Source organism: Artemia franciscana, chromosome 8 (assembly GCF_032884065.1).
Source record: "Artemia franciscana chromosome 8, ASM3288406v1, whole genome shotgun sequence".
In the NCBI taxonomy this organism is placed as follows: domain Eukaryota; kingdom Metazoa; phylum Arthropoda; class Branchiopoda; order Anostraca; family Artemiidae; genus Artemia; species Artemia franciscana.
In genome coordinates this window covers 44395318-44422935 of record NC_088870.1, presented here as the reverse complement: position 1 = coordinate 44422935, position 27618 = coordinate 44395318, and the positions used below count along the sequence as shown (strand labels likewise).

The window sequence follows — 27618 nt, the reverse complement described above, 5'->3', positions numbered from 1 at the left end:
TTCTAATTAAACGACCGTTGCGTTTCAGGAGTCATTCTTAAAGAATTGGGATGAAATTCAAACTTTTGCGTAAAGTGCCAGGTGCTGAGGAGGGAAAAACACCTTCATAAACGTAATAGCTTCTGTTCATTTTTAGTTTTAATGCTGGTCCTTATTTTTGGCTTAAAAATCTTGTTTTTTTATTTAATAACATAAAGTTGATATAATGCTAATTGTGTATGAAATCATTGAAACTGTTTATGCTTGAAATTTTTGTATGTCACAAAAAAAAATCTGGGGCGAAAATAGATCTGAAGGTGCAACTGTTTTCTGCCATTAAAGTTTATGAACCTGTACTCCAGCTAGGGGAAGAAACAAAGGAGAAATATAAGCCTCTGTCAGTCAATATTTCCAAAAACGTTCAAATTTTAACTTGTGTTAATTTCCAGAGTTTGAGCGCTATGTTTGACATAGATGTTTACGGGTAGTTTGCATATACGTTAATTTGAAAAAAACAATACGAAAAGAAGTTTTTTATAGAAAAATAAAGGCCATATTAAACTTAAGATCAGAAGAAATAGAAACCTACAATAAATCAAATTCAAAACATCCAGAATTATGATTAAGTAAATAATCATAGCAAACAAACAAACAATACTTATTAATATAAATGAGTAAATAAATCTTAAGGCGATAAAAGGACAGAGGATAAAGATCCTCCAGAGTCATTGCTGGCACATAGGGCGTCGAATCGACGTTTCAGTTGCTGGGTGTTTTTACAGGAACAAGTAGCAAGCTTGTCGCCAAACCTTGCTGCGGCTGGGATCGAACCCTGGGCCCCGTGTTGCCAAGCAGAGCACCAATCCACTGTGCTACAACAGGTTAATCTTAAGACGAGTGAAACTTAAATTGAATGTGCAAATTCACCTTGAAACAAATAAAAATCTCTACAAAGAAGAGTTTGGGTTTTGTCTCCATCTTTCACTGTAAAAGTTTAAAACCTACTGACATTGGTACTTTACTGAAAACTAATTATGTTACAAATATTTTCTTTTGTACTTATTACAACATTGAAAATAAACATAAAAATTACAGTAAAATTAAATTTTGAACTGATGCCTTATAAACTAATTATAAGGCAAATATTCTTTTTTCCAGTTATTGTAGCATTGAAATGAAAATGAAATTACAATGAAATAACACCTTGAACTATAACTGGAAAAGAGAATATTTTCCGTATGATTAGTTTTTAGTGAAACACCAATGACGTAGTAGGCCGCGGACTTTTAAAGTTAGGGAAGGAGGCATTATCCAAAATCTTGTTTGTAGTAAAGGTATATTTGTCTTGAACAGTCTTGGAAAGAACTAATAAAATTAAACTAAATATTTGATATATAATGATATTAATTGCTGGAAGCTCATCAGTTCAAAATTTAATTTTACTGTAATTTTTATGTTTATTTTCAATGTTGTAATAAGTACAAAAGAAAATATTTGTAACATAATTGGTTTTCAGTAAAGTGCCAATGTCAGTAGGTTTTAAACTTTTACAGTGAAAGATGGAGACAAAACCCAAACTCTTCTTTGTAGAGATTTTTATTTGTTTCAAGTTGAATTTACACATTCAATTTAAGTTTCACTCGTCTTAAGATTTAGTTACTCATTTATATTAATAAGTATTGTTTGTTTGTTTGATATGATTATTTACTTAATTTCTGGTCGTTTTGGGTTTCTTTTGTACCTCAATAGTAAAATATTTCTGTTCGTTCTAAGCTTGATTTTCATATTCAACTTAAGCTTTGCTCATTTTGAGATATATTTATTCATTTGAATTAGTACATGTTGTATGTTTTTTTGCTATGATTGTTAACTTAATTTCTATTCGTTTTGGACTTCATTTATTTTTTAATATTAATTTCTGGTTGTTTCAAGTTTGAGTTATTGTAGTTTTTTAACTGAAAGTAAGGAGCGACATTAAAACTCAAAACGAACAGAAATTACTTGGTCAAAGTTTACAAGGTATCAAAGCAAAGAAAGGATCAAAGTTAATAAGGTGTCAAAGTAAAAAAGTATCAAAGTAACAATAAGCAACGTGCATAACTTACAGCCTTTGCACCGAAAATCAAAGTTACAACGTAAATCACTATCAAAGTAACACTAATTAGGTTCAATTTCCTCAGATCCTTTTCCACTAGGCTGGGTGAGGGTCAACCCCGGAAGCATAGTTATTTGGCATTTGAACTGTTTTGATTAAAATGGCCATATCCAGATTTTGACCGTATGCCCTTTGGGACAACGGGGCTTGGGTTAGTTTGCCAGTGATCACTTTTGACTCTTAAAAAAGAGCTAGAAGCTTCAATTTCATATCGAATGAGCCCCCTCAAAGTTAGTATGACCATAACTTCCACAGAACCTTGTATTCTAATAATGGGTCACTTACATAAGTTAGAACCTTTGCCCCAGGCTAAGGAAGGATTCTCAACCCCTAACTTATATTACTTTGAATTTTGGACTATTTTGAACAAAACGGCTATTTCAAAATTTTTATAAGACGTATTTGGAGAAAAAGGCACAAAGGGGGGGGGCTTGTTACTTTTTGGTCACTTTCGATTCTTAAGAACTTACAACTAACATAAGTTACAATGCTTATCCCGGGTGCTATATAGGATTTATCAAACCCGAATTTACAGTAATTTGAATTTTGGACTGTTTTGAACCAAATTCCTGTTCCAAAATTTTTATTGGTTGTATTTTGGGTAAAAGGTGGGGGGGGGTAAATATCCTCAAATCACTTTTGATAACTCCTAAAAAGGTTGCTAGAAATTTCAATTTCCAATCAAACAAGCCATCTCTGAAGTTTATCCAACCACCCATTACATAAGCCCTTATATGCCCTAAGGGGACAGCTTACAACACTTGCAGCTGGGCTCTTTGGGATAATTTTATCCAGTAGCTTTTTTTTATTTGATCTTTAAACTATTTCGAACAAATAGTTATCTCGAAATTTCGATTGGATGCATTTGGGATAAGGATCTTCTTGAGGGGGGGAATGGTTGCCCTCCGATCACTTTTGACTCTTGAGACGGCCACTCGAAATTCCAATTTACAATCGAATAAGCCCCCTCCAAAAGCTTATACGATTATCCCTTCTATGAAAACCTTATACGCCCCCTGGGCACATTTTACAACACTTGCCCACCTATTTGGAGGGGGGGGTTATTCCTGGAGTATCTGTTATATTATCTTTGGTTTATTTTGGAAAAATGACTATAGAAGAAATTCGATTGGACGCATTTGAGGAGAAGTAGGTTGGGAAGGAGGGGGCTGGTCACCTTCGTATCACTTTTGACTCGTAAAGGTGAATTAGAACTTTCATATTCTAATCATTTGAGCCCTCCTAATGCTTATACCATCACATCTTCCATTAAAAGGTTATATGCCCCGCGGCATAATTTACAACCCTTCCCATGGTTCTGGGGAGGGGGTGTATGTAGAAAACGAAGTTTTTGTTATCTTATCGTTGGACTTTTTCAACCAAACTGACTATCTAAAAATTTTTATTTAATACATTTGGGGGGAAAAGATGTAAGTGTCAAGGGGGGGGGGAGGATAAATGCTGTCGGTTAACTTTTGACTCGTAAAACAGTGACTAGAAATTTGAATTTCCAATCAAATGAGCCACCTTAGAAGTTTATACGACCACCCCGTATATAAAAACCTTTTAGCCTCCAGATCACAGCTTAGAACACTTGCCCCCGAGCTCTCGGGTGCTGTGTCGGAGTTTTTGTTATCTGATGTATGAACTGTTTTAAAAAATGGCTATCTCATAACTTGTATCGAGTTGGTTTTGGGAAAAAGGACGGGGTGGGGCCAGTTGACCTCGGATATCTTTTGACTCTTAAAAAGTGAACTAAAACCTTCAATTTTCAATAAAATAAGTCCTCTCCGAAGTTTATGCGAGCATACCTTCCATAAGAACCATATATGCCCCTAAGACATAACTTGCGTCTACCCCCGAGCCCTGGGGGGTTACGTTGACACCTGAGTTTTTCTTATCTGACCTTTGAACTATTTTTAACAAAATAGCTATCTCGAAATCGTTATCAAATGGATTTGGGGAAAGGGCGTGATGGGCCTAGTTGCCCTCAGGTCTCTTTCGACTCTAAAAAATAGAACTAGAACTTTAAATTTCCAATCAATTGAGCCCTCTCTGAAGTTTATACGAGCATACCTTTCATAAGTACCATACACACCCCCAGGAAATAGCTTACAACGCCTGCTCCTCGGGTCCTGGTGGGGTGTTCCGAAGCTGGATTTGTTGTTATCTGGCAGTTCAGCTGAGTTCAGTTCACCTTATTTATAAATCAAATACACTTAATTAATATGCAAGCACCCGCCCAAAGAAAGATAAAAAAGCACTTGGGACGGGGCGAGCACACAAAACTCATTTTCTAACTAATAATTCACTATAAACGAAACAACAAAAAACAAAATCAAAAATAAAAGCAAAAAAAAGCAATGACTAATAACAACCAATCTTTCATCAGCTCATCAATAATAATAACCAATCTCATAGTAATAAACAGAAAATAGAAAAAAATAAAAAGAAAAAAATGAAAGAACTATGAACCTCGGCTTAGCAAACACTTTTTCAATTTATTTTAAAATAGTTCCTGGTGGTCAGCCGCCCAAATACTCTTTGGAACAGACTTCCATACATTAAACCCCGATAATCTAGTGGGTAAGCTGGCCATAGCTCCACTTCTGTGTGGGGAGACGAAATCACTAGCGCGACGCGTTTCATACTGATGCAAAGATCAATTTTCACTAAAGTAATCACGAAAAACCTCTGGACTTACATTATTCCAAAATTGATAAGTAAAGATTCCAACCTGATACTCTCGGTGCTGTTCTACATTCAACACTTGCAACTTTTTGAAGCAAGGTGTGGTGTAACTTTTGAACTATTTTAACAAAATAGCGATTTTTGCCCCTGGGGGGTTGTATCGACGCCAGCGTTTTTCTTATCTAATCTTTGAACTACTTTTAACAAAATGGATATCTAAAAATTTTTATTGGATGGATCTGGAGAAAAAAGCCGTGGGGGGGGGGCTTGTTGCCGTCGGATCTCTTTTGCCTCAAAGTGAACTTATACTTTCAATTTCCAATGAAATGAGCCCTCTCTGGAATTTATACGAGTACCCCTTTCATAAAAATCATACATACTCCCAGGGCATAACTTTCAACACCTGCCTCTGGACCCTGGAGGGTTTTTTCGATATATTAGTTTTTGTTATCTGACCTTTGAACTATTTTTAACAAAATGGCTATCTCAAAATTTTTAGTGGATGCATTTAAGGAAAAAGGGGCGTGGGAGGGGCTAGTTGCCCTTTAAATCTCTTTTGACTCTCTAAGACTGAACTAGAACTTTCTATTTCCAATCAAATGAGCTCTCTCTTCAGTTTTTACGAGCATCCCTTCCATAAGAGGCATATATACCCCCAGGACTTAATTTACAACGCCTGCCCTCGGGCCCAGGGGGGGGGGTCAACCCCGGAGTTTTCGTTATATGATCCTCGAACTATTTTTAAACAAAATAGTTATCTCAAAATTGTATCGGGTGAGTTTTTTTAAGAAAGAACGTGAGGGAGATGGGAGGCTAGTTGTCCTCCTACCTCTTCTAACTCTCAGAAACTGAACTAGAACTTTCAATTCTCAATCAAATGAGCCCTCTCTAAAGTTTATACGAGCATGCCTTCCATAATAACCATACATGCCCTCAATGCATAACTTACAAGGCCTACTCCCGGGCCCTGGTGGGGGGGGGGCTTTGTTGACACCTGAGTTTTTGTTATATGATTGTTTACGAGCATTCCTGTATATATTTATACAGTTTATTTGTTACTACAGCATATATTATACATCATGTATTTGTTATATGACATCATTTGAGCATTCCTTCCATAAAAACCATATATGCTCCAAGGCCACTGGGCCCTGGGGGGGGGGGGGGGGTTATGTTAACACCGGAGTGTTTGTTATATTATCTTTTAACTATTTTTAACAAAATGGCATTCCAAAAATTTTCAACGGATGCATCTGGGAAAAGGTCACTTTCGACTCATAAAACAGCACTAGAGCTTCCGATTTCCAATCGAATGAGGCCGATTATAAGGCTTGGTCTTGTTTTAATGGAAATGAAAAGATCGGTCCGCATTACAAAGCAACAAAAGATATCGTGCCGCAAAAAAGTGCCACAAGAAAGTGTCAATCTCTGCTACTTTGTGGTGCAAAATACTACCGAAAGTAAATATCAACATAGCCTATCGGTAACGATCAAGAAGCTATACACAACAGTATACAGATTCGCACATGTGAATATATACGGCAATACACTTGCACTTACCTCCTAGTTTCAGACGTGCTGCCACGTAGGGGTGCCTTGAAACCGTGTTCAAAATACGCTTTCTCTTGTGTGCAGTAAACTGAAATCTGCTGCTAATGAATAATTAACCTTCCCATTCCAACTAATAAAATTACTTACTCTGGCCGCATATAAGTAAAAAAAAAAAAACCTCCTAGACAATTTTAGATTTTTAGAATTTTCAGAAAAAATTGGAATATGCCTATGTTTTGATGCTTATTTAGGTGAGAATTCTAAAATAAAATTTTAACTAAAACATGATTTCCCTTATCTAGGCACGTCTTTTACAGATACCGGATATATGATTTACCTGTGTATTTAACTATAATCTTGAAGACCAGGGGAGAAAAAAAAATCCGATGTCCCGACTTCTTTTCTAGATAGCTAGTGACAGAATCCATCTGTTTAATTTCTCCTTGAAAAGAAAGAAAACTCTGGGGACTTTCGTTTACTGACTTTGACAATGAATCAAGATCATTCTGCTCTTTCTTTTCGCTATGATTCTTGACAGAAAGTCCATAGTCTAAGAAAATACTTAAGGATTAAATGACATTAAATATAATCTTTAGTTACCTGTTTGGCCTGGCAGAAACGAGAGAATGCTTGCTTGCTTTGGAAATTTTAATGGAAAAATCTTGCCACAGAAATTGTCTTTCCAATATAATAACACTGAAAAGAAAAAAATTAATTCCCAGTGTCAGAGTTACGCTACTTACAGTAAAACTTTATAGCTTGAGTGATAGTTTTAAACCTAATTTTAACCTACGCAGCTGGTGCAGTTTATTCTTTGGAAGAAAAAAAGGTTTTTTAAATTCCATATCCCCCCAATCCTGTTCACCGACAGAAAAGAGAGAAGTTAATTAGTCTTTGAATAACCACCAGTTTGTGTGGACCCCCAATTGATTTTTAAGTAAAATCTAGGCGAGAAGAATATTGATTATACGTATTGCAATACATATCCTGTTTCTGATGGTTAATATAAACAAAATTTGAAAGGCTTTAAATTCTATCAGTATACATGTGAATATGATGTAGAACATGATAAATCAGCATCATATTCAATTTTTGATGAAATGGCTGTGGATGACCAAAATTACCGGCTCTGAATTAAGCACGTACAACGGAGTTTCGCGGGAAAGAGGAGGGTAATTATCAAAAAGTGAATCTTTTGGATAACTTCAACAAGAAGTGCCTATACTGTGCTAGATAAGGTTGGACATAGTCTGGAATGTTGCGTTTGCATTTACAGGAGCCCCCGTTTGACCCAACGAGGTTCAACTTAACTTATTTAAGACAAACCTCGTTCGACTCGACCTTCCTTCAACTCAATACCCATTTAACTCAACATTTTGTCACCTTAACCCCTGTTTAACTACACCTTGGTGTACCTGAACCTCTATTCATACAAACCTTCGTGCCACCTTAACCTCTAGCCTCTATACAAACCCTAACCTCTATCAAAGTCAACCCATTTAAATCAGCCCCTATTCAATTTCACTACGTCTAACTCTACCAATTCGACCCACTTCTAACTCAACCCTGTTCAACATAACCAGAATTGAATTGGGGTTAGTTTGGCCGATGGTTGAACTGAATGGAGGATAGATATGTAACCTCAACCTTTACAGAGGTTGAATTTAGAGGTCGGGTAGATTTCAGAGGAGGGATGAGGTATTTAGTTGTATGGGACATAATTAAATGGGAGTTGAGTTAACTGGGTTTGATTTGAATTTGGGCTAATTTGAACAAAGTTTGAGTTAATGGGGGTTTACTTATATGGGAACCAGACTGCAAATGCATTCCAGAAAATTTCATTCCCTAGGCCAGCGTTTTCCAAAGTGTGAGTTGTGATGTTACCAGGATATGGACAAGAACAGGTGGACTGTTCACTCCACTCCAACTGTGGAGTGGACAAAAACAGTTGTAAAGACACAAAAAAACACATTTATTTTTATACTCTATATATAGTTTTATCACCCACACCATTGCATTGTGCTGCTAAGATTGTTAATTGTTGGGATTCTGTCAAAATGTTTTCCGCCCTTTTTCCCGTTTAAATGTTTTTCAGCATCTATGTCTTTACCCATATGGTATCTAGGTTTATCACCTGTTGTTTCATCACTTGGAAAAGACAAAGGAAAAAAAAAAAACAATTTTACTTTATTTTCTGATATCTTAGCTGAATTTAACTGTTAACTTTTAAATTATTTAAGTTTTTCTCACATAATCATTTTGTAACTTTTGTCATGAGAATAAAATTTGTTTTACAAATAAGCATATCTTCTTTCACAGTTGGTCGTGGACATTATTAAAATCTCACAACGGGCCACAGTTAAAAAAAAAACTAAAAAAAAACTTAGAGAAACGCAATCCCCCAGACTTAATAAAAAACAAGGAGAAAAAAATAAAGAGTAATTAGGTAATTGGTCACACGATTGTTTCTGTTATCTTATGGCAATATGCTTAGGATTTGTTTTTCGTTTCTTCATAACAAAGTATATCTAAATTATGCGGTTGAAATTGGAAAAATAGCTCTAGTATACAAGCAGAAAATATACGTTAGTGCCTCCAACACCCCAACCAGTAACGCCGATGGCTGGTGTGAAACAAAAAGGTATGACAATACAATCCATTTATAACCTGCGTCTTTTTTTCCGTTTTTAGTTTCAGCTGTGGGAAGGAAGTGGCTCCAGCATTTTTCTTTTGGGGAGGGGCATCAGAGGTTCATATTTGGATAGTCAAGGGCAATTGGCTATATGATTGTTTTTCTCCATTTGGGGAGATACCTTCCCCCTTGCCCCCCCACCTGAAATGACGCCCTGGAGCTGTGGGAAAGAGAGGGAGCACTAAAAAATATAATATCGAAACTGAAGGAATTCGATGCACAGTAAGAATGGATGTTTCTGATAACTTAAGAATAGAAATAACTTACACCAAACTAAGTCCAAGCTGAAAACAAAAATGACCATGTTTTGCTGGTTAAGACTTATTTAGATAAACAAAATTTATATGGAAAGAAGGTATCCACAGACAGCTTTCTTCTAATGCCAACACCCAGAGTAGAAATCTGAGTTTAAGACTTCTTTTTAACTTGAAGCAATATTATTTTTCAAATTTGAATGTAACTGCATAGCAAAAACATGAGAGCGAATTCGTTCAATCTTAGGCTAATTAAAAAGATTCTGCACATTTTGCTTAACCTTTAAAGCTTTGAAAAAAAAAACTTCTTTTATCCATTTTTTTCTATACAAAAAAAAATTCCCCTTTTATTGTCTTCTATGAAAAATATTTGCTCCTGTGACTAATATGAATCAGTTACGACAATTGTAGATGTTAATAATCCTCACTGTTTTTATTCCTTATTATTGCGACAGTTGTATTGTTCGGCTTGCGGCAATTGTCAGTTGTGACAATTGTAGATGCTAGTATTCCTTATTTTCTTAGGGACGAAATATTCATTCAAATTAGATTTCCACTGTCTTGCAAAAAGAATTCCCTATTGTTCTTCTTGTTTTTGATACTTGTGATGGAAATGGAGTGTGGTCTTCGTCGTTACTTAGGTCTCCCTTTCTAAGCCGGAAGAAAACCTTTTTCGCTGCTTCCATTACAAAGTGACTTTTGTTGGTATTTTCATTGAAAAACAATTCCCCCATCCCCATTGATTTTTATTTACCTCCATCTTCCTAATACCCGTAAATTGAAGCCACCGGCAATCCTTAAAATGCATGATTAGTTAATAAGTTTCTAGATTAATTTTTGTTGAAACCAAATATTAGGCTTGTATAAGGCTTTTTTCGGTCCAAAAGAGCCTCCAATCCGTTTAGAAAAAGGAATAAAATGTGTTTTATTTTAATGGGAATATTGTCTTGTTCATTATTTCTTCCTAAGCCCTAGTTGGTCCTATTGTTTCACTTTTCTTATTGATGTATCGGGCACTGATCGCTTAAGGTCGATAGATTGTTACTCTGTTAGATTGCTGACAACGAAAGCTTATTTTTGACCGTTGAATTGAGAAAGATACCTTGAGATCTCACAGCAATTCGGTTTTATGGAACTGCTCTTCTATTGAATTTTTTCTTTTATTACGTCAAAAATAGCAAAGGCTGATAATAACACTTGCTATCACTTTCAAAGATTATCTTAAAAAAAAATTAAAACCTATCATTTTAGCCATGACAATACCGGCATTTTAGCTGCTGTTAAATTATAAAGGCATACCAGTTTCAAATCAATACCACTTGAAGGTCAATCCTAGATGGAATAAGTATGGTTAACTTATAAAAGTCATCATCCCCTTTATAAGGATCGCCATGCCCATTTAACATTTGATGTATCTTGAGATTTGTTTTCATGCTTTGCAATTGTGTTTTTATCACTAACTGATATCAGAGACTAATCATCCAATTAATTTTGTCAATTCAACTAAGTACACTAATTCTCATTTACGAGTACTCTACATTGAAATAAAAAGAACCGCCAGACGTTAGATGGCGTAGGTGGTCTTCTATCGACAGTAGAGGGTGGCTTGGCGGAGGTCCTTGCCGAAATATCTGCTTTCTTCTTTTCACTTGTTTTCTGTCCACTGTCTGATATTACCTTCGTTTGCTTAGCTGTTTAATAAATTTTTTTTTGTCTTGTCGATCGTACGATAATAGTGTCACTTTCCTCTCTTGTAAATTACCAACACATGTCAAACTGTTTTTCTGTCTATAAAGCAGAACTTCACGGAACTACAATAGAATACCTTGAATATAGGAATATTGAATATTGAATATTGAATATATTGTTTATTATATTGAATAAAGAATATTGAATAATATATATATATATTCAAAATAAATAATAAAATATATTAAATAATATAAGAATAAAATATAAGAATAAGAAAGAATAAAATAATATAAGAATAAGAATAAAATATATTAAATAAAAATATTGAACATTGAATATATTGTTTATTGAATATATAAACTTTGAAATAGTCACCACCTTATTTTCCAAGTCTACATGTCAGTCGTATTTATACAAATTTATCTTTTCTTTTCCCAAAACTGGTAAACGCTGACAGTAACATCTGGCCTTTTTATAGACCTCAAGTGAACGGGAAGAAGAAATGAACAGTTATTTGCCACCATCTTATGAGAAAAGTGTCAATCAGAATGGCCCAAGGTTTACAATATGCCGAGCAAGGAAAGCTAGCAGGAAAAAAAGGGAAAAGACATCAGCTAAACGGGAGAGAAAAGCGACGAAGACCTTAGCAATTGTATTAGGTAATTTTTTGCATAAATCTATCTAAAACAAATTCATTGCTTTAAAAAAAATAAAAAATAAACTTATAAAGGAAAAACTTTTTCACTTGCTGGAATTATCCTCGTATTTTCTTTTAATTTTTTTCATTTTTTATGCCACTGTGGTCTTATAAACTATTTATTTACTTCGATGCAAACTCTTCATTTTTGTAATGTAGTTGTCTGATTGGTGGTTATTTGATCACTTGAACAGCATTTTTAAAGCCAACAAGTAATCTAAAAAAAAACGCATTATCTGATGAACAGGATGTTCATCAAAAATAAAATGCGTTAAAAAATAAAAGATGCGCTTCGTCTATTAAACTTTAATATTCCAACAAAATTAAATGCCGGCTGCTTTCTAAATACTATTTAATTTAGAAATTGATAATATTGACTTTGAAAAGTATCACTACATTGAAAATCTAACCTAATGTTAGGCTGTAAAAGGAACAGTAGTGATTGATAACTAAAGCAACTTTGACTAAAACAATAAAAATCCTGACAGTTTTTAAAATCATCAGTATTGTGATTTTAGGATTAAAAATGATTAGAATATAGGAATTTTTCTATTCAAGGAGCAATTTTCAATCTTTTTCCTTATGCAAACGACATAGACGTTATTAATTATATTAAATAACTGTTTCCTCAAAAGCATCTGGAATACACATATTTGTTTTTATTTTTGCCATTTTGCCTGATTGGGTCTTATTCGAACACCTGAACATGAATTTATGAATTCATAAACTCATGTTCAATGGATTCATTGCATAATTAATTATTTCATAAGTTCACACTTTCTAAAGATGAACAAGATTTACACACCACAAAAAAGTTAAATGAACTTAACTTACATATTCTACTACCGGTATTACAAATTGACTATTAGAATACAAGTCCTCGATTACAATTTGTTCTGTAATTAATAATATTCAATTACAAAATTATTGATTAAATTCACTGACAAATTGATTGACGGATCATTGATTTTTAAATTGTTGGCTAAATTACTAGTGCTCAAATATATTCATCATTTGGTCATCTATGAAGTAATTACAAATATTTGATTACGAATTGATTGCTATTTTACTGGTACTAGATTACAATTCGGTCAATGATTTTAAGTACTCAATTATAAAAAGACTGATCAATCTACTGAAAAACTCATTGACTGCAATGCATTAAAAATTGATTTCAAAATTACTATTACTCAAATATAAACGGAATGATTTATTCATTGATAAGCTAATTGACCGATACTTGATTATAAATTAATTAATAGATTATAAAATTAGTCTGTAATTATTAGTGATCAAATGCAAAATGATTGATCAATTCACTGGCAAATGTATTGACAGTAATTATTACAGATTGAATACTAAATTACTAGTGCTCAAACATAAACTGAATGATTTATTCATCGATAAGTTACTTGATGGATATTCGATCATAAATTGATTAATAAATTGCTGGTGCTAGATTAAAGTCGGTCAAAAATTGTTAGTACCCAATTACAAAATTATTGATCAATTAACTGACAAATTGAGAGACGATAATTGATAGCAAATTAATTTCTAAATTATTAGTACCCAAATGTTAGCTAACTGATTTGTTATTTGATAAATGAATTTAATGAGCATTCGATTATAAATTGATTACCTGATTACTAGTATTAGATTAAAAATTAATCAGTAATTATTAGTATTCAGTTACAAAATAATTGATCAATTGACTGACAAAATTATAGACAGCTATTGATCACAAATTCAATAATAAATTACTAGTACTCAAATATAAACTGACTGGCTTTTGATGAGTAATATTAGACTTAATGAATTTATAAATTTTGAAATCAGCATAAAGAAATATTTCTTTTCATGCATCAATTGTTGTCAAATTTTTTTATAGAGTCCTGGTTACTAACTGGCTGAGCCGCTCCTAATACTTACAGTTTGTTACCACAAACTGTTTGATTTTTAGAGCGGGGCTTCGATCTTTAAATTTTCATAGAGATGAAGCAGCGTTGGCAAATACTTAAATAAAAGTACTTAAGTAATTACTTGAGTTAAAAATCTGAGTACTTGTACTCTACTTAAGTAAAAAATTTCTAAAGTACTTAAAACTTATACTTAAGTAGAAAAAATGAAGTTCTTAAGGGTACTTAAGTACTCAAGTACTTTCTTCATGGCACAGAAACATTTTACCGGCATGACGCAGGGCGATGCGACGAATTGAACTGCCTATATATTAGTGGATGAATGGATTTTAGTCTTCGAGAACAGCGGCTTGTGGCCCGGCGTGAAATTTCAAAAAAGGACGCTATCATTGCGAAGCTACCATACATATTGAACGGAATGTTTTTTGTGATAAATGGGAAAATTCAGAAGGATGGTCCAATATCTGCCATATGCAAAAACTGCCCAAACAAAATTCTGAAGGGTCACATGGATGCAATAACGAATTTCCACAAACATCTCAAGGTGAGTTTGCCCATCCTTATGTTTACCTGAAGTTTGGTGAGCTGATCAAGAACAGTAAGAACAAAAGGAAATCAAGTAGCAAAGAGACTAGTGAACTTGCAGGCTCACTTTCGGGGTCGTCTGAAGGTGAAGATAATGAAGATAATACGGGCCCTGATTATTGCTCACCTTCTAAAAAATTTAAGGGAGATTTCTTTGCTGCAAGACCGTTGAAACTGACCCAGTCAAAAGTGAATTGTTTGGTGCTGGACTATATTATGGATGAGATGCGACCCCTTTACGCTGTTGAGAAGCCGTTCAGGAAATATCCGATGGTTTTCGATGAAGATGTTCAAGTCAGTGATGAAGAAAATGAAGATGAAGCAGGCCAGAATGGCTCAGTCTCTTTTTACAAACGTTGGAGATATACTCGATTCTCGTGACAACCTCGAGTATTTCCAACTTCATCCACACTTCAGGTGTGTCAGCCACACACTTGACCTGCTGGCATCCACCGATGCTGATAAAGCCCTCTGTGATATTGCATATCAGAGCCAGTACCACGCCGCTTTTTCGAAGTGTATTGCTCTCTGGGATGCTGTGAATAAGTTCAAAAGCTGCTGATGCTGTGAAAAAGGTATATGACAAACTGTTTATATGACCTGTGGTAACCAGGCGGGATTTGAAGCATGAAAGTGTCAAACGTTTGATGGATTGTCACTAAATTGGAAAGCTGACTGGCATATGTGATGCTTTTCAAACACCAAGGCTAACTTCTCGTGATGTTAAAATTCTTGAAGAATACATTACAACTATTGAGCCAGTAGGAGTGGCATTGGACATTCTTCAGGGGGAGGAAAAATGCTACTTCGGTACTATTTATCCTACAATCAAGTCGCTTGAAAGGAAGCTCAAAATTTGAAAGGAAGCTGCAAGATTTGGTGAAAGTCAGCTAGCCTGTGGTACATGCTCTACTTGTGGGTCTCGAAAAAGGATTCCCCACGATCCTGAAAAGATATTTCTTCATGCAAGAGACTATGTTATCACCACGGCAAGTGATCTTTTCTTCAAATTGAAGTGGTTTAGCAGCACCAAAGTGTCTTCTTTACTTCAGGATGGAATACCATTAGCTCAGCTAAAAAAAAAAAAAAATAGAAAGGGCCCATTTATTTACAGGTTCAGCCCTGATAAGACTTTAGCACTCTTGGTGTGTCCGGTGTTTGGCGCTTACCCTCCTCTCCTAAAATATTTCCCAGGAAAATACCCCCTGGAAAAACCTCCGTGAAAAATACCCCTCCGAAAAATACCCCTGAAAAATACCCCCTCCCCCCCAAAAAAAAGTCTTCCTGAAAATACCCCAAGCGGAAAAAACCTCGCAGAAAATATACATTCCCTGGCAAATACCCTCCCGCGGCTGGCCGCAGGAGGGTGAAAGGACTAGAACTCTCAATTTCTGATGTAATAGGCACTTTCCGAAGTTTCTGTGACAATAAGGTGGAGATGTGGAAGAGGAAGGGGCAGTACCCCTCCTATACAGGATAAATTCTTCTCATTTTGTTGTTTGATGTTACTCTTTACTTTCATAGTAACAGGATAGACCCGAAATATTCCCAGGAATCATAAGGGAGTAGATATTAATTTCACATTTTTGATGTGCTTTTTAAAGTTTCTTTTGTACCCCCTCTCATAAATATTCCTCAAACAAAAATCCTGGTTATGACCCTGGGGTTTATACAGAAAATGGTACCTGAACCCTCCCCTCCTCTCTCCCTTAGAACTAATTCTGTATTTATTTGATGGATCAGTAAGAGCTTGGATGTTTCGGCATTAAAATGCAACCTTTGAAGTATCTCCTTCCCTCCCTAACTAGAAAACAATCAGAGAGCCCCATTGTAGAAGTTTCATCGCCTTTTGCAATTTGTCGATTGCTTACAGACAGTATTTATTATTGGGAAATATACGGACATTTCTTCTGGGGAAGTTTTATGCAGAGTGAAGGGGTTTTCTGGGTGAGTTTCAGTGGGGAATTTTTTTTTGAAATAATTTGATTTTTCCGGGGATCTATTTCCCACGGTGGGGTATTTTCTGTGGGGCGGGGGATGGATTTCTAAGGGGGGGGGTGTTTTCCAGAGGGGTATTTTCCGTGGGGGTCTTTTTCAGAGTTCTAAACACTTAGAACTGTGTTTCCCCCTGCTGCCATAGATGATCAATAGCGTATGTGAAGGACTAAGTACTTCAGTGTGAAGGATGACTTGGTATAGCTTAGAGTGACATCGTTTTTTTATTGTTATACAAAAAAAAAATCCATTATTCTCTTCAAATAAATATTATTGTGCAATATTTTTCTAATTCCTACGCATGGTTTATTTCCTCATAATAGCCATTTCAAAGGAATGCAAAACATTGAATTTCAAATCCATCTTATAGGAATGAGTGTTTCCTAAGCACTAATGTATTAATTTCCCAGCAGCAATTTTAAACTCGACCAAGAGACAATAAATTGGCATGCCTTAGGCATTTATATCGCTAACGGGCGTTTTCCCTAATTTGCTTATTTTCACAAACTCCCTACAAAGCTTAAGAGCTAAACCAACTTTTCCCTTGATTCCCATTTTATCAACTACCAGATGAAGAGCTACAGCTACAGGATTTTCTTCCAATTCAAGCATCATTGTCCGGTAGATTCACAATGTGTCAACAAGATTTAGAGGAAGATTTTAGTTCTGTGATTTAAATTAAAAAAAACTAGTTTTTATAAATGAAAGTAAGGAGCGACATTAAAACTTAAAACGAACAGAAATTACTCTGTGTACGAAATGGAATGTTCCCTTCTAGACGCCCCGCTCTTTACGCTAAAGTTTGACTCTTTCTCACAATTCTACTTTATTAAACAGAAAAAAAATTGGAAAATTGATGGGTAAGACTAATCTTGATGAAACTTATATATTTAAAGTCAGCATTAAAATGCAATTCTTTTGATGTAACTATTGGTATCAAAATTTCATTTTTTAGAGTTTTGGTTACTATTGAGCCGGGTCGATCCTTACTACAGTTCGTTACCACGAACTGTTTGAAAAATACACTATAAACCACCTGGATAAAAGCAAAAATCCAAAACGGATAACAATAAACGTGTTGCAGCCTGAAGATTACAAAATATGAACAACAAAGGAATACCTCATAGAGGCTAATGAATTTAGTTGCCTAAGTTTACTTAATGATTTTGAAGACCAAGCAATAAAATAAACTAAGCCGAGAACTGGCTTAAGAAGCACTTGTTTGTTTGACATTATATTGAAATCTATGGTAAAATAAATCCTGAGCAAGAGAATACAATATTTATTAAACTGTAGTCCAGACAGTGCTTTCTTGTGAGTGTGATACATGGCTACTAATGAAAGGGGGGTATGAAGGACACATCAAGGGTTAATGGCACCTATTAAGGCTATGGTACCAAAGATTAGTTTCAGTGGAAGGGTGAAGGGGCTCTGTCAAGCTTTAATAACAGTAGCATTATTTCGTCAAAACCTGGGGGGCAAAGTTGGAGCTACTTTTCCCAAATAAAGTGAAAATGATAGTAAGAACTGAAAAATTAGCTATTCGGTTCTATAAGACACTATGTAGCACTATAAAGGTACTTTATAGTACTGTAAAGGTAAAAATAAACTAAAGAAAACTGATCCGTTTCTGTTAATGGTTGAATTATGCAGGCTTGTCTTAGTTTTGACAAGATTTTTGAAGAAGCTATATTTCAGATGGGGGGAGGCAAGGTGAGGTCTGGAGGAGGAGCGGACCGAGGTCTTGAGGGGCAGGGGCCAACTTGCACCATAGAAAATTACGTCCCTGTGTAGAAGTAGATTTTATGCCATATAAATTTCAAATTTTTGTGAGAGGTTCTTCTTATAAATATGGAGGATATCTTATCCCACCACCTTCCTTTTCTATAACATATTGGAAATACTTATCAGAATTTTAACACTTACAAGTTAGTATTTTATAGCTCATGAGCTATAAAATATGAATAGCAAAGGAGCATATCATAGGAGCTAATGAATACAGTTGCCTATGGTTACTTAATGATTGTGGATATCTAGCAATAAAAGAAATCGAGCCAAAAAATTGCTCAAGAAACCAATGTTTGTATGACCTTCCATCGAAATCTAGTGTAATAAAAAAAGATTCCGGACCAAGAGGATGCAATATCTATCAAACTGTTGTCTAGGCAGCCTTTGCTTATGAGTATGAAACAGGGGTACTTATGAAAGGAATTGAATGACTCACAAAGGATTATGGCACAGAGTAAGGCTACGTCACCAAAGATCGGACTTAATGGAAAGGCGAGGGGGTTGAGTGAAGCTTTAAAAATGCATAGTCAACAGTCAAGCCAATTGGACAAATAAAGCCAAGAATTTTCTAATGTAACAAATGTTTATTTGACCTTGAAATTTAAACTAACGAAAAAATTCATGACGAATTAAATACAGTATATATTACCCTAAGATTACACTTTTAATTAATTCAGTATCCTTTTCCGCAGGGTTTATACAGAAATCCCCAAAATAGTTGATGTGCAATTATATACCTCTGTATTTGATTTAGTGACAGTCAATATAGTTTTTTTATAACAAGGGTTGATTTTACGGAACTGTCAATGAGCAGTCACCATATGGCAGTATAGCCTCTGAAATAGGGTTTCTATTTTATATCGCTTAACGATAGTTCTAAGCCAATTCGCTGCTTAAGATTTTACTCCCAATAGTATTTTGTTCTAGTAGAAGTGACATTTCTACCTGGGTATAAGATGGTAAAAATCAGCAATTTACAGTTAATTTAATAGCTTTTGTTACTTGAAAAGAGAAAATAGAAACTTTCTTTTCGAGCTGGAAGCTAAAGTTAGTAGTCCAAATACCAAAGTTGAATGTTTATTCTACTGTCAACCATAGTCATTATTAGATCACTTCCAAAACTGCTTACCGGGTCTCTCCCTTATATTTATGTCTCATGTACGTATTTTTTGCTCTATTCTTACCAAGGATTTGCGCAAGGGGACACGAATCTAACCCCCGCCTCCGAAAATTTTCTTTTTCATAAACGTTGACATTCTAATTATAAAATGTTTTTTTAACGTTCCCTCCTGGAAAAATAATTCTTATGCAGACACTTGATTCTTTCACAGAAAAACCTCCTAAATTATTGTCGCTAAGTCTTTTGGCTAGAAAAGATATTACTTCATCACTGACTCCTTGGAGTCCAAACGCTATGTGTTTTACGAATATTTGAAGGTGAAATCTGAATTGTTTCTTGGTGACATGTCTATAATACAATGCAGTTAGTCTTTTGAAAAACATAGAATAGAATAGGTTTTATTTGCACAGTCTCTCGTAGTCATAAAACTAAATGGCGCTTGTGCTTACAAAAAAAGGATTAAATCAAACGACAAAAAAATCAGAAGACAAATAGGATAAAATCAACAATTGTTATACTCTGATACAAAGAAAGGGATGAATCAGTTGGAAAAACGATTTGTGCGTGAAGGAGGTGCTGCTAATCTGTCAATTTTCTTCAATCAATCAATCAATCAATCAATTTATTGATACTAAAAGAAAAACTATTACAAAAGTAAAGTGGTTACTAGGCCCAAGAAGCTTTGCTTGTAATGGACCACAGAGAACAAGAATAAAACACTATTATAAAATATATACAAAAAAAAAAAAAAAAAAAAAAAAACACTGGAGCAAGACAAGGACATTGAATAGATAGGATATTTAACAGATAGAAGATTTAGAAGGAGATTTAACATATAGCTGAAAATGATTTTAAAAGAAGAGAAGAGACATACCAATTAGGAAAGGATTAATAAAGAGAGAAAAATTATTGACTTGGAAAGACCCGATGAAATAATGCCTTTGCAGAAAGAAAAAGAGGGACATCCTAAGGGATGGAGTTCCATAATAGAATTGATTGATATACTGGAGATCTCTGGGCTGCTGTAGAAGATCGTTTTGGTAAAATAAATCGTCGAGAAGAATTACGTAAAGAAGAAAAGTACCTACCTGAGCCTGTCCGTGAGAAAAACTGCTGTAGGGGCGGTGGGAGAGTACCTAGAAAAGCAGAATGCGCAAAATAAAGAGTACTTTTACCTATAATATGATCCAGCGGAGCTATTCCAGTATCATTATAAAGATCAGAGGAAGGGTAAAGCCGAGGGAGAAGAAAAGTAGCCTTCACTGCCCTATTTTGGGCTCTTTGAAGTGAGCAGAGAAGAGATTTATTAGTATTACCCCAGACAGAGCAGCAATAAGAAAGGTAAGGATAAATAAAAGCATAATAAAGAGAAACCCTAATATCAGGAGGAAGAAATAAGTTAATCCGGTGCAGCATTGAAGACTGGCGGAGGATTAAGGAACGGGTGTGAGTTATATGCGGATATGCAGATATATGCGGATATATGCGGATATATGCAAATACACACCAAGAAATTTCACCACAATAGCTTGTGGTATAATATCATTCCCAAAAGTCAGGGTGATTGGCTCCTGTACGTCTCGCATACGGTAAGGAGTCCTGAAGTTGACAATGGCACTCTTTCGGCTGTTAAGAGCCATACCATTTGACCAGCACCAATCCTTTACTTTATCAAGAAGTCCTTGAGCCATAGAAGTTGCAGATGGCAGGTCCACTGCAGCAATGAAAAAGTTACTGTCATCAGCAAAAAGAACAGGGTGAACATGGGGATGAAGATCATCAACAAGATCATTGATGTAAATTAGAAATAAAAGTGGTCCAAGCACAGAGCCTTGTGGGACACCTTTCAATACAGGTAAAGTAGAGGAAGAAGTACAGTTAACCAAAACATACTGAGATCTCTCTGAGAGGTAGGACCTAAACCATTCTAGTGGGACTCCATGCATTCCAAATAAAGATAGTTTAGACAGAAGAACATTGTGGTCAACCATATCAAAGGCCTTTGAAAAGTCGAGAAATAGACCCAAAACACACAAGCCCTTGTCCAGATTAACACGCACAAACTCAGTTGCATCAGAAAGTGCGTGCAAGGTAGAGAATGAGGGACGAAAACCATACTGATGGTTAGTGATGAGAGGATTTCCAGCAGTCGAATTAGTACTAAATACAAATGAAGAGAGTCGACGAAACACTACTTTTTCAACAACCTTCGAGATGACGGGAAGAAGAGAAATAGGTCTGTAATTTGAAATTAGAGAAGAATCACCTTTTTTATGCAAGGGTACAACGGTAGCAACTTTAAATAAATGAGGGAAAATACCAGAAGAAAGAGAGAGGTTAGTTATGTGTGAGATGGGATGAGAAACAAACTGACTGATTTTTTTAAGGACATTATTACTCAAACCAAAACTATCAACTGAACAACTACTTGGAAGTTGAGAAATAATACTAGAAATCTCAGCAGTACTACATGGGGAAAGGAAAAAAGACTTCTCTGTCATAGGAAAACAACTTACTCTACTCTGGGGTGGAATGAGAACTGAGGGAAGTGTGGTGAAATACGAATTGAAGGCACTTGCTAAGGATTTTTTATCCACAACAGATCCATCAGCTTTCCTATAAAGAGATGGGGAAGATTGTTTGAGTTTCTTACGGGAGAGAGCTTCATTAATTACAGTACAAACCTTGCGCAAATTCCCTTTACATTCATTAATTCGACACAAAAAATACAGCTTTTTTGCTAAACGAACTGAAGAAGTGAGCACATTTTTGTAATGTTTATACTTCAGAAGATCTACCTGTGTCTTACTTTTACATGCAGCCTTGAACAAAGACGCCTTCATATGGGTTGCATTGATCAGACCTCTAGACATCCATGGGCATTTAGGTGTAAAATCCCTTGGCCTCTTTCTAAGAGGAAAATGCTTATCCAACAGAGTGCCCATACGACACAAAAATAATCTAGTTGCACAATCAGCATCATTAGCTTCAAGAACACTAGACCAATCATTACTCTGAAGACTATGTATTAAATTAGAAATTTCTCTATCTGTAAAAGTTCTAAAAGAAGACTCGCCTTTCTCATCCACAGTTTTAGGCACAGATAGTGATAGATAAATAGGGAAGTGATCAGAAAGATCAGTGAAAACAATACCAGACGAGAACCTCAAATTAGGAGAATGAGAAGTGAAAACTATTATCTATTAAAGTGGCAGAATTTCTTGAAGGGTTAACACGTGAAGGAAAAAAAAATGAAGGAAGTAGCCCAGAAGAAGAAAATACATCAAAAAGATGGTCACATTCATCATTTGATCCAACATTTAACATATTACAATTAAAGTCTCCCAAAACACAAATCCGTTTTTTAGAGAAAGTCCCCACACCAGAAAGCTGATCAAGCAAATCACAGAACAGATGTGTTGGAAAAGGAGGGGGCTTATAAAACAAACAAACAGTATCACATGCAACCTGGCTTTTCCGATCAATAACAAGAGAATAAACTGTCCTACCATTAGACACCACCGATGTAAACAAGGATTCAAGATCAGATCTTCTGCAAAATTCAATACTAGATTTTATAAACAAAGAAATACCCCCAGAACACTTTGTTACCATTCTAGGGACATGAATAGCAATATACCCATGCATGTCATAAGCTGTGAAATTATCACTGTCAGATAACCATGTCTCCGTCAAGCCTATGACATCAAAAGGGCAAGAATTATCAGACCACAGATACGATTTAAGAGTGTCCCACTTATCTCTTATCCCACGCACATTCAAACAAAAAACATTAAAGCAACTGTTTGAAGAGAGTGAGGGCATAATATTATCACAATAATCAATGGTGGTGTGATAATTACAGCTAGAACTAACCATAGATTCAAGGAGAGGGTCAAAAGTGTGTGCCTCTTGTTTACCAGCACTACTTGGTTGATCAAATATAACTGAATTAAGAATAGGAGAATTCAAAAGGAAAGAGAAATCACCCATATTTATCTCAGACATACAAAACCTTCACAAATGACACACTGTCCATAGTACACTTGAAGGTAATGGAATCATAAACAAAGAAAAAGGAATATCAGTGGGATGGCAAATATTAACCAAAGAAAAGGGTCAAATAATGTGGCACCAGTCAGGAAAAGATGAGCTGCGAGTGTTAAGGCATGACAAACAATGACAGAAATCAGGCTACGTAAAGACAATAGGATCTCAAACAAACATAAAGAGACATTAGTAGGATGGCTCATAATATTTGAAGAATAGGCTAAATTTACAATATGGGACCAGTAAAATTTATGTGAGCTGTAAGTGTGCTAACATGACAAAAGCGTGATAGAAAATAGCACACATGAAGGTGATAGGAACACAAACAAATATAAATAAATATCAATGGTATGACACACAATGTTCAAAGTATAAGACCAAAATAGATTTGAGCAATCAAAATTATGTGATCTGCATGTGAACACACAGAACAAAGATATGGTAGAATTAAGGCAAAATGAAGGTGATATGATCACAAACATAAATAAGGAAATAATAGTGGGATGGCATATATTTGTCAAATTATTGGCCAAAAGTATAATGTGGAGCCAGTCAAGATTATAAGAGCTGCAATTATGCTGACATGACAAAAATATGATAGAAATTGGCCTACATGAAGGTGAGAGAGTCAAAAACAAAAATAAAATGAATTCAGTAGGATGGCATATATTAATCATAATATTGGCCCAAAATATAATATGGGACCTGTCAAAACTCGATGAGCTGCAAGTGTGCAGACATAACAAGAACGTTCTAGAAGCCATGCAACATGATGGTGATAGGATCACAAACAAACATAAAGAAAAATCAGTGGAAAGGCTCATATTAATTAAAGGAGTGGCACAAAATATAATATGTAACCAGTTAAAATTATGTGAGCTATAAGTACGCTGACATGACAAGAGTAAAACAGAAAGCAAACTACATGAAGGTGGTAGAATCACAAACAAACATAGAGCAATATTAGTGGGAAGGGACATATCATCCAAGGTATTGCCCCAAAGCATAATATAGCACAAGTCAAAATTATGTGAAGACAGTGAAGAGTGAAAGAGGAAAAATGTAAGAACATAAAATAAATTCATACAAAAACAATTCAACACATTATAACAAAGTGAACTAAAATACATCACTTTAATTCTCTGCATTTGCAGCACACAAATCAATTTCATCCTGATCACTGAACTTAACTTCTCTTCCAGACTGAGTTTTATACAGGATATCACCTTTACTGGACCAAACATTACGTAAACCAAGCTTTGACTTGGCATATGAAAGAAGCTGTAAGCGTGGTTTTGTAAGCATCTCAGAAAATAGTGTCCCAGATCCTTTCAAATCCTTCTTTTGTCTGAGAAGCAGTTGGCGAATTCGTAAATTACAAAATTCTACAACTATGGGTCTGGGTTTGGCAGATGGTTTGCCAATTCTTTTGGCTGATACAACATCAGACTGGGTGATTAGTATGCCAGGAAATTTCACAGCACATAGTGACATGAACTGACTTTCAGTGTTTTCAATGGGGGCATCTTCTTTCACCCCAAAGACAATAATTTGGTTGCTCAAAGCCTGCTGTTCAAAACGATCATTTAATCTTGCCAGGTTAGACTGGATAGGCTTGAAAGAGCTCTCAAGGTCTTTAACTGATTACCCTGGAGTATTCAAAGAAGATTCAATTGAAAATATGCGTTTATTATAGCTTTCAAGGGTCTTATCAACTAGACTACTAAGATCTAGACTGAGGCCAGCATACACATCCTGCTTGATTGCATCCAGCTTATCTGAAGAAATAGTGGCATCATGTTGAATGAATGCCTGTTCCTCTTTCAATTTGGTCACAGCCTCATCTACCTGGGTAGAGATCTTGGCCAATATGAGGTCATCAAGTAACCCTTTCACTGAAGATTTAAGGCTGTCAGGATGCAGTGAATCTGCTAACATTTTGTGTTTAATTTTTATATTATTCATGTGGTTAGTCAGCAAGAGTATTTGCTCTGAGACAGATTCTGATCCAGAGAATTGGAGTGAGCTGTCTGACCTAAGTTCACGGGGTGGCTTGATTTGACCTTTCATTACTTACTTAATGTGAACAATATGGTTCACAATCTAGCAGCAAATTTCAAATAACAAAGCAGGAGCAAGTTAAAATTAGCATAGGTCTCACCTGATGAGTCCCCTCTTAACCCCAGGGGTAGGGGCTGCTAAGTATGCCTGCCTTTACCCACTGGTAGGCAGGCAGAACCAGTACTTCGGGCTGCTTAATTCAAGGACGCTCTTGAAAAGAGGGAATTTGTAAAGTGGATAATGCTAACTTATATTCGGTAAAAGCATCGCACAATATTACTTTGACTGCTCTTTTTTGTATTGACTCAAGCTGGTCACTTAGGTAAATAGTGTTATTGACTTGTGGGCCCCATACGGGACATGCATAATCTAAAATTGGTCGAATGTAAGTGAGATAGGCTATCCTTAGTTGTGTCACTGAGAAACCAAATCGATGAATTAGTATAAGTGTCCGCATCGCACTATTTGCCTTTTTGATAATTGTATCGACATGAAGGCTGAAAGAGCAATCGATGCTAAACTTGACACCAAGCACTACTGCCGAAGATTCACTAGTATAAGGGGGAGGAGGGCACACAAAGTCTCTCTTCAGGGGATTAAAGCGAAGGATTTTAGTCTTTCCTTCGTTGATTTGGAGGCTGTTCGCAGTACATTCATCTTTAAAGTTGTTGATTATTTCGTTACAGAATTGGGGGACAGCCTCAGACTTCTCAACAATGTACTTCAGTAGGACTGACAAGTCGTCTACATACTTAAATCTTTCTTCATAGCCGGAAAGGATGAAATTTATCACTGCCAAAAACAGTAGACTAGCGAGCTTAGTAACTTGTGGGGCTCCACAAGTAAGCTCAACCCATTCGGAGTCGGTATCTCCTGGGAAAAGACTGTAAACGCACTGATAGCGGGCTTGTAAAAAATTGATTACTAAAAGGAGAATTTGTTTTTGCGCACTCATGGTGCGTAGATTTGTGATAGCAACGGAATGGCGAATAAGATCAAAATCCTTTCGGTAGTCTACGAGGAGAAGGTCCACTATAGCACTTCCTCGGTCGAGCCACTCGACAATGAGATGGTACATCCGTACTAAATAAACAGTTGTGCTGCTGCCTCTTAAGCATCCATACTGATACAAGTCTAGATGTGCAGAGACCTGTGACATAAGTTTGCGATAAATAAAAGTTTCTGCAACTTTAGAAAGGTTCGGAGTTATTGATATAGGCCGGAGTTGATCACAAGATTTTGGACACCTTACTTTTGGTACGGACGGAAACATTTGCTGACGGAAACATCGATTGATTATAGAAGAGAGTGGCTTAGCAAGAAAAATGGCGCATTCACGTAACAGCTTTACTGGAAGCTCACCTGGGTAGGACGCACAGTTCACTTTCAGTCTTAGGAGTTCCTTATAAACAGTGAATTCAGAGACTTCACATACGTCCTCAATCTCTGCACCAGCAATGATAGTATCAATTTCTGATTTGGTGATTGATGGAAATGTGGTACAAATGTCAGCAAAAAAAGAATTGAGTTCATTAGCTGAGGTTAAGGTACCGTCCTCCTTGAGCAGCCTTAGATCTCTGAGTGTTGTCTCACCGGTAAGTCTTTTTACTGAGGAATGCCATTTTTGGGGGTCTATTGTGAGTAAGGAAGTAATTTTATCCCTCACATACTGCCTCTTGGCGCACTTATTCAGTTTAACAATATGATTACGCAACTTGGCTGAAGCTACGGTATCACAAGCGATATGAAGGCGACAACGGATTTTTATTAAATTCTTTAGATCATTGGTTGTCCACGGTTTATCAGTGTCACTCACAGTAACGACTTTTACGGGAAAACAAGTCTAAAATTGCTCCTGAAGCAGAGTTTTCAGCTTTTTGACTTTGATATTTATATCCTGTTCAGAGCAAATATCCTCAAACTGATAATTACCGATCCAGCGACCAAATTAATTTTGCCTAAAACTCAACATGAAATGCTGAGTGTGTTATAGCTCTTATCAGCTTTTCAGCAATATCATTGTTGTGGTTTTTATTATTCTTTGTTGAGACACACTTTTTGCGTGTTTTACTTACTTATTTTCATTATTTTATGCACTGAGATAGTAGTCTATATCTTTTCCTTTATTTATATTAGTTTGGTGTCTTTATCACCATTATTTCCTGTTTTTTCATTTCTGAGATATATATATAAGTAATATTAGTTCTCTATATTTGTGAAACTATTTTTTGAATTGTGTTTGTTCTTTTTTGATCCTGGAATTAATGTTTCAACCACGTCCAATTGAGTTGCAATTGTTAATTCCAATAACAATATATGAGCAGTGATGCTGTAACAGGGACAGCACTTGCAGCATGAGGCTCTATAGGCTATAGCCTAAACCTCATTGCAT

At 35.6% G+C, this 27618-nt stretch overlaps 1 protein-coding gene and 1 long non-coding RNA gene across 6 annotated transcripts in view; one reads left to right on the top strand and one right to left on the bottom strand.

The window, feature by feature from the left end:
• Nucleotides 1–27618, bottom strand: part of LOC136030474 (uncharacterized) — a 44424-nt gene that overhangs the window by 2486 nt on the left and 14320 nt on the right. Inside the window, exon 2 of the long non-coding RNA XR_010618286.1 lies at nt 6977–7072. This is a non-coding gene — a long non-coding RNA (uncharacterized LOC136030474). The remainder of the gene's footprint in view (nt 1–6976; nt 7073–27618) is intronic.
• LOC136030473 (dopamine D2-like receptor) overlaps nt 1–27618 on the top strand; it is a 310646-nt gene that overhangs the window by 273703 nt on the left and 9325 nt on the right. For all 5 annotated transcript variants that reach the window (XM_065709482.1, XM_065709483.1, XM_065709481.1 and 2 more), the window contains one exon: nt 11493–11673. In XM_065709482.1, coding sequence (XP_065565554.1) covers nt 11493–11673 — 181 coding nt within the window. The remainder of the gene's footprint in view (nt 1–11492; nt 11674–27618) is intronic.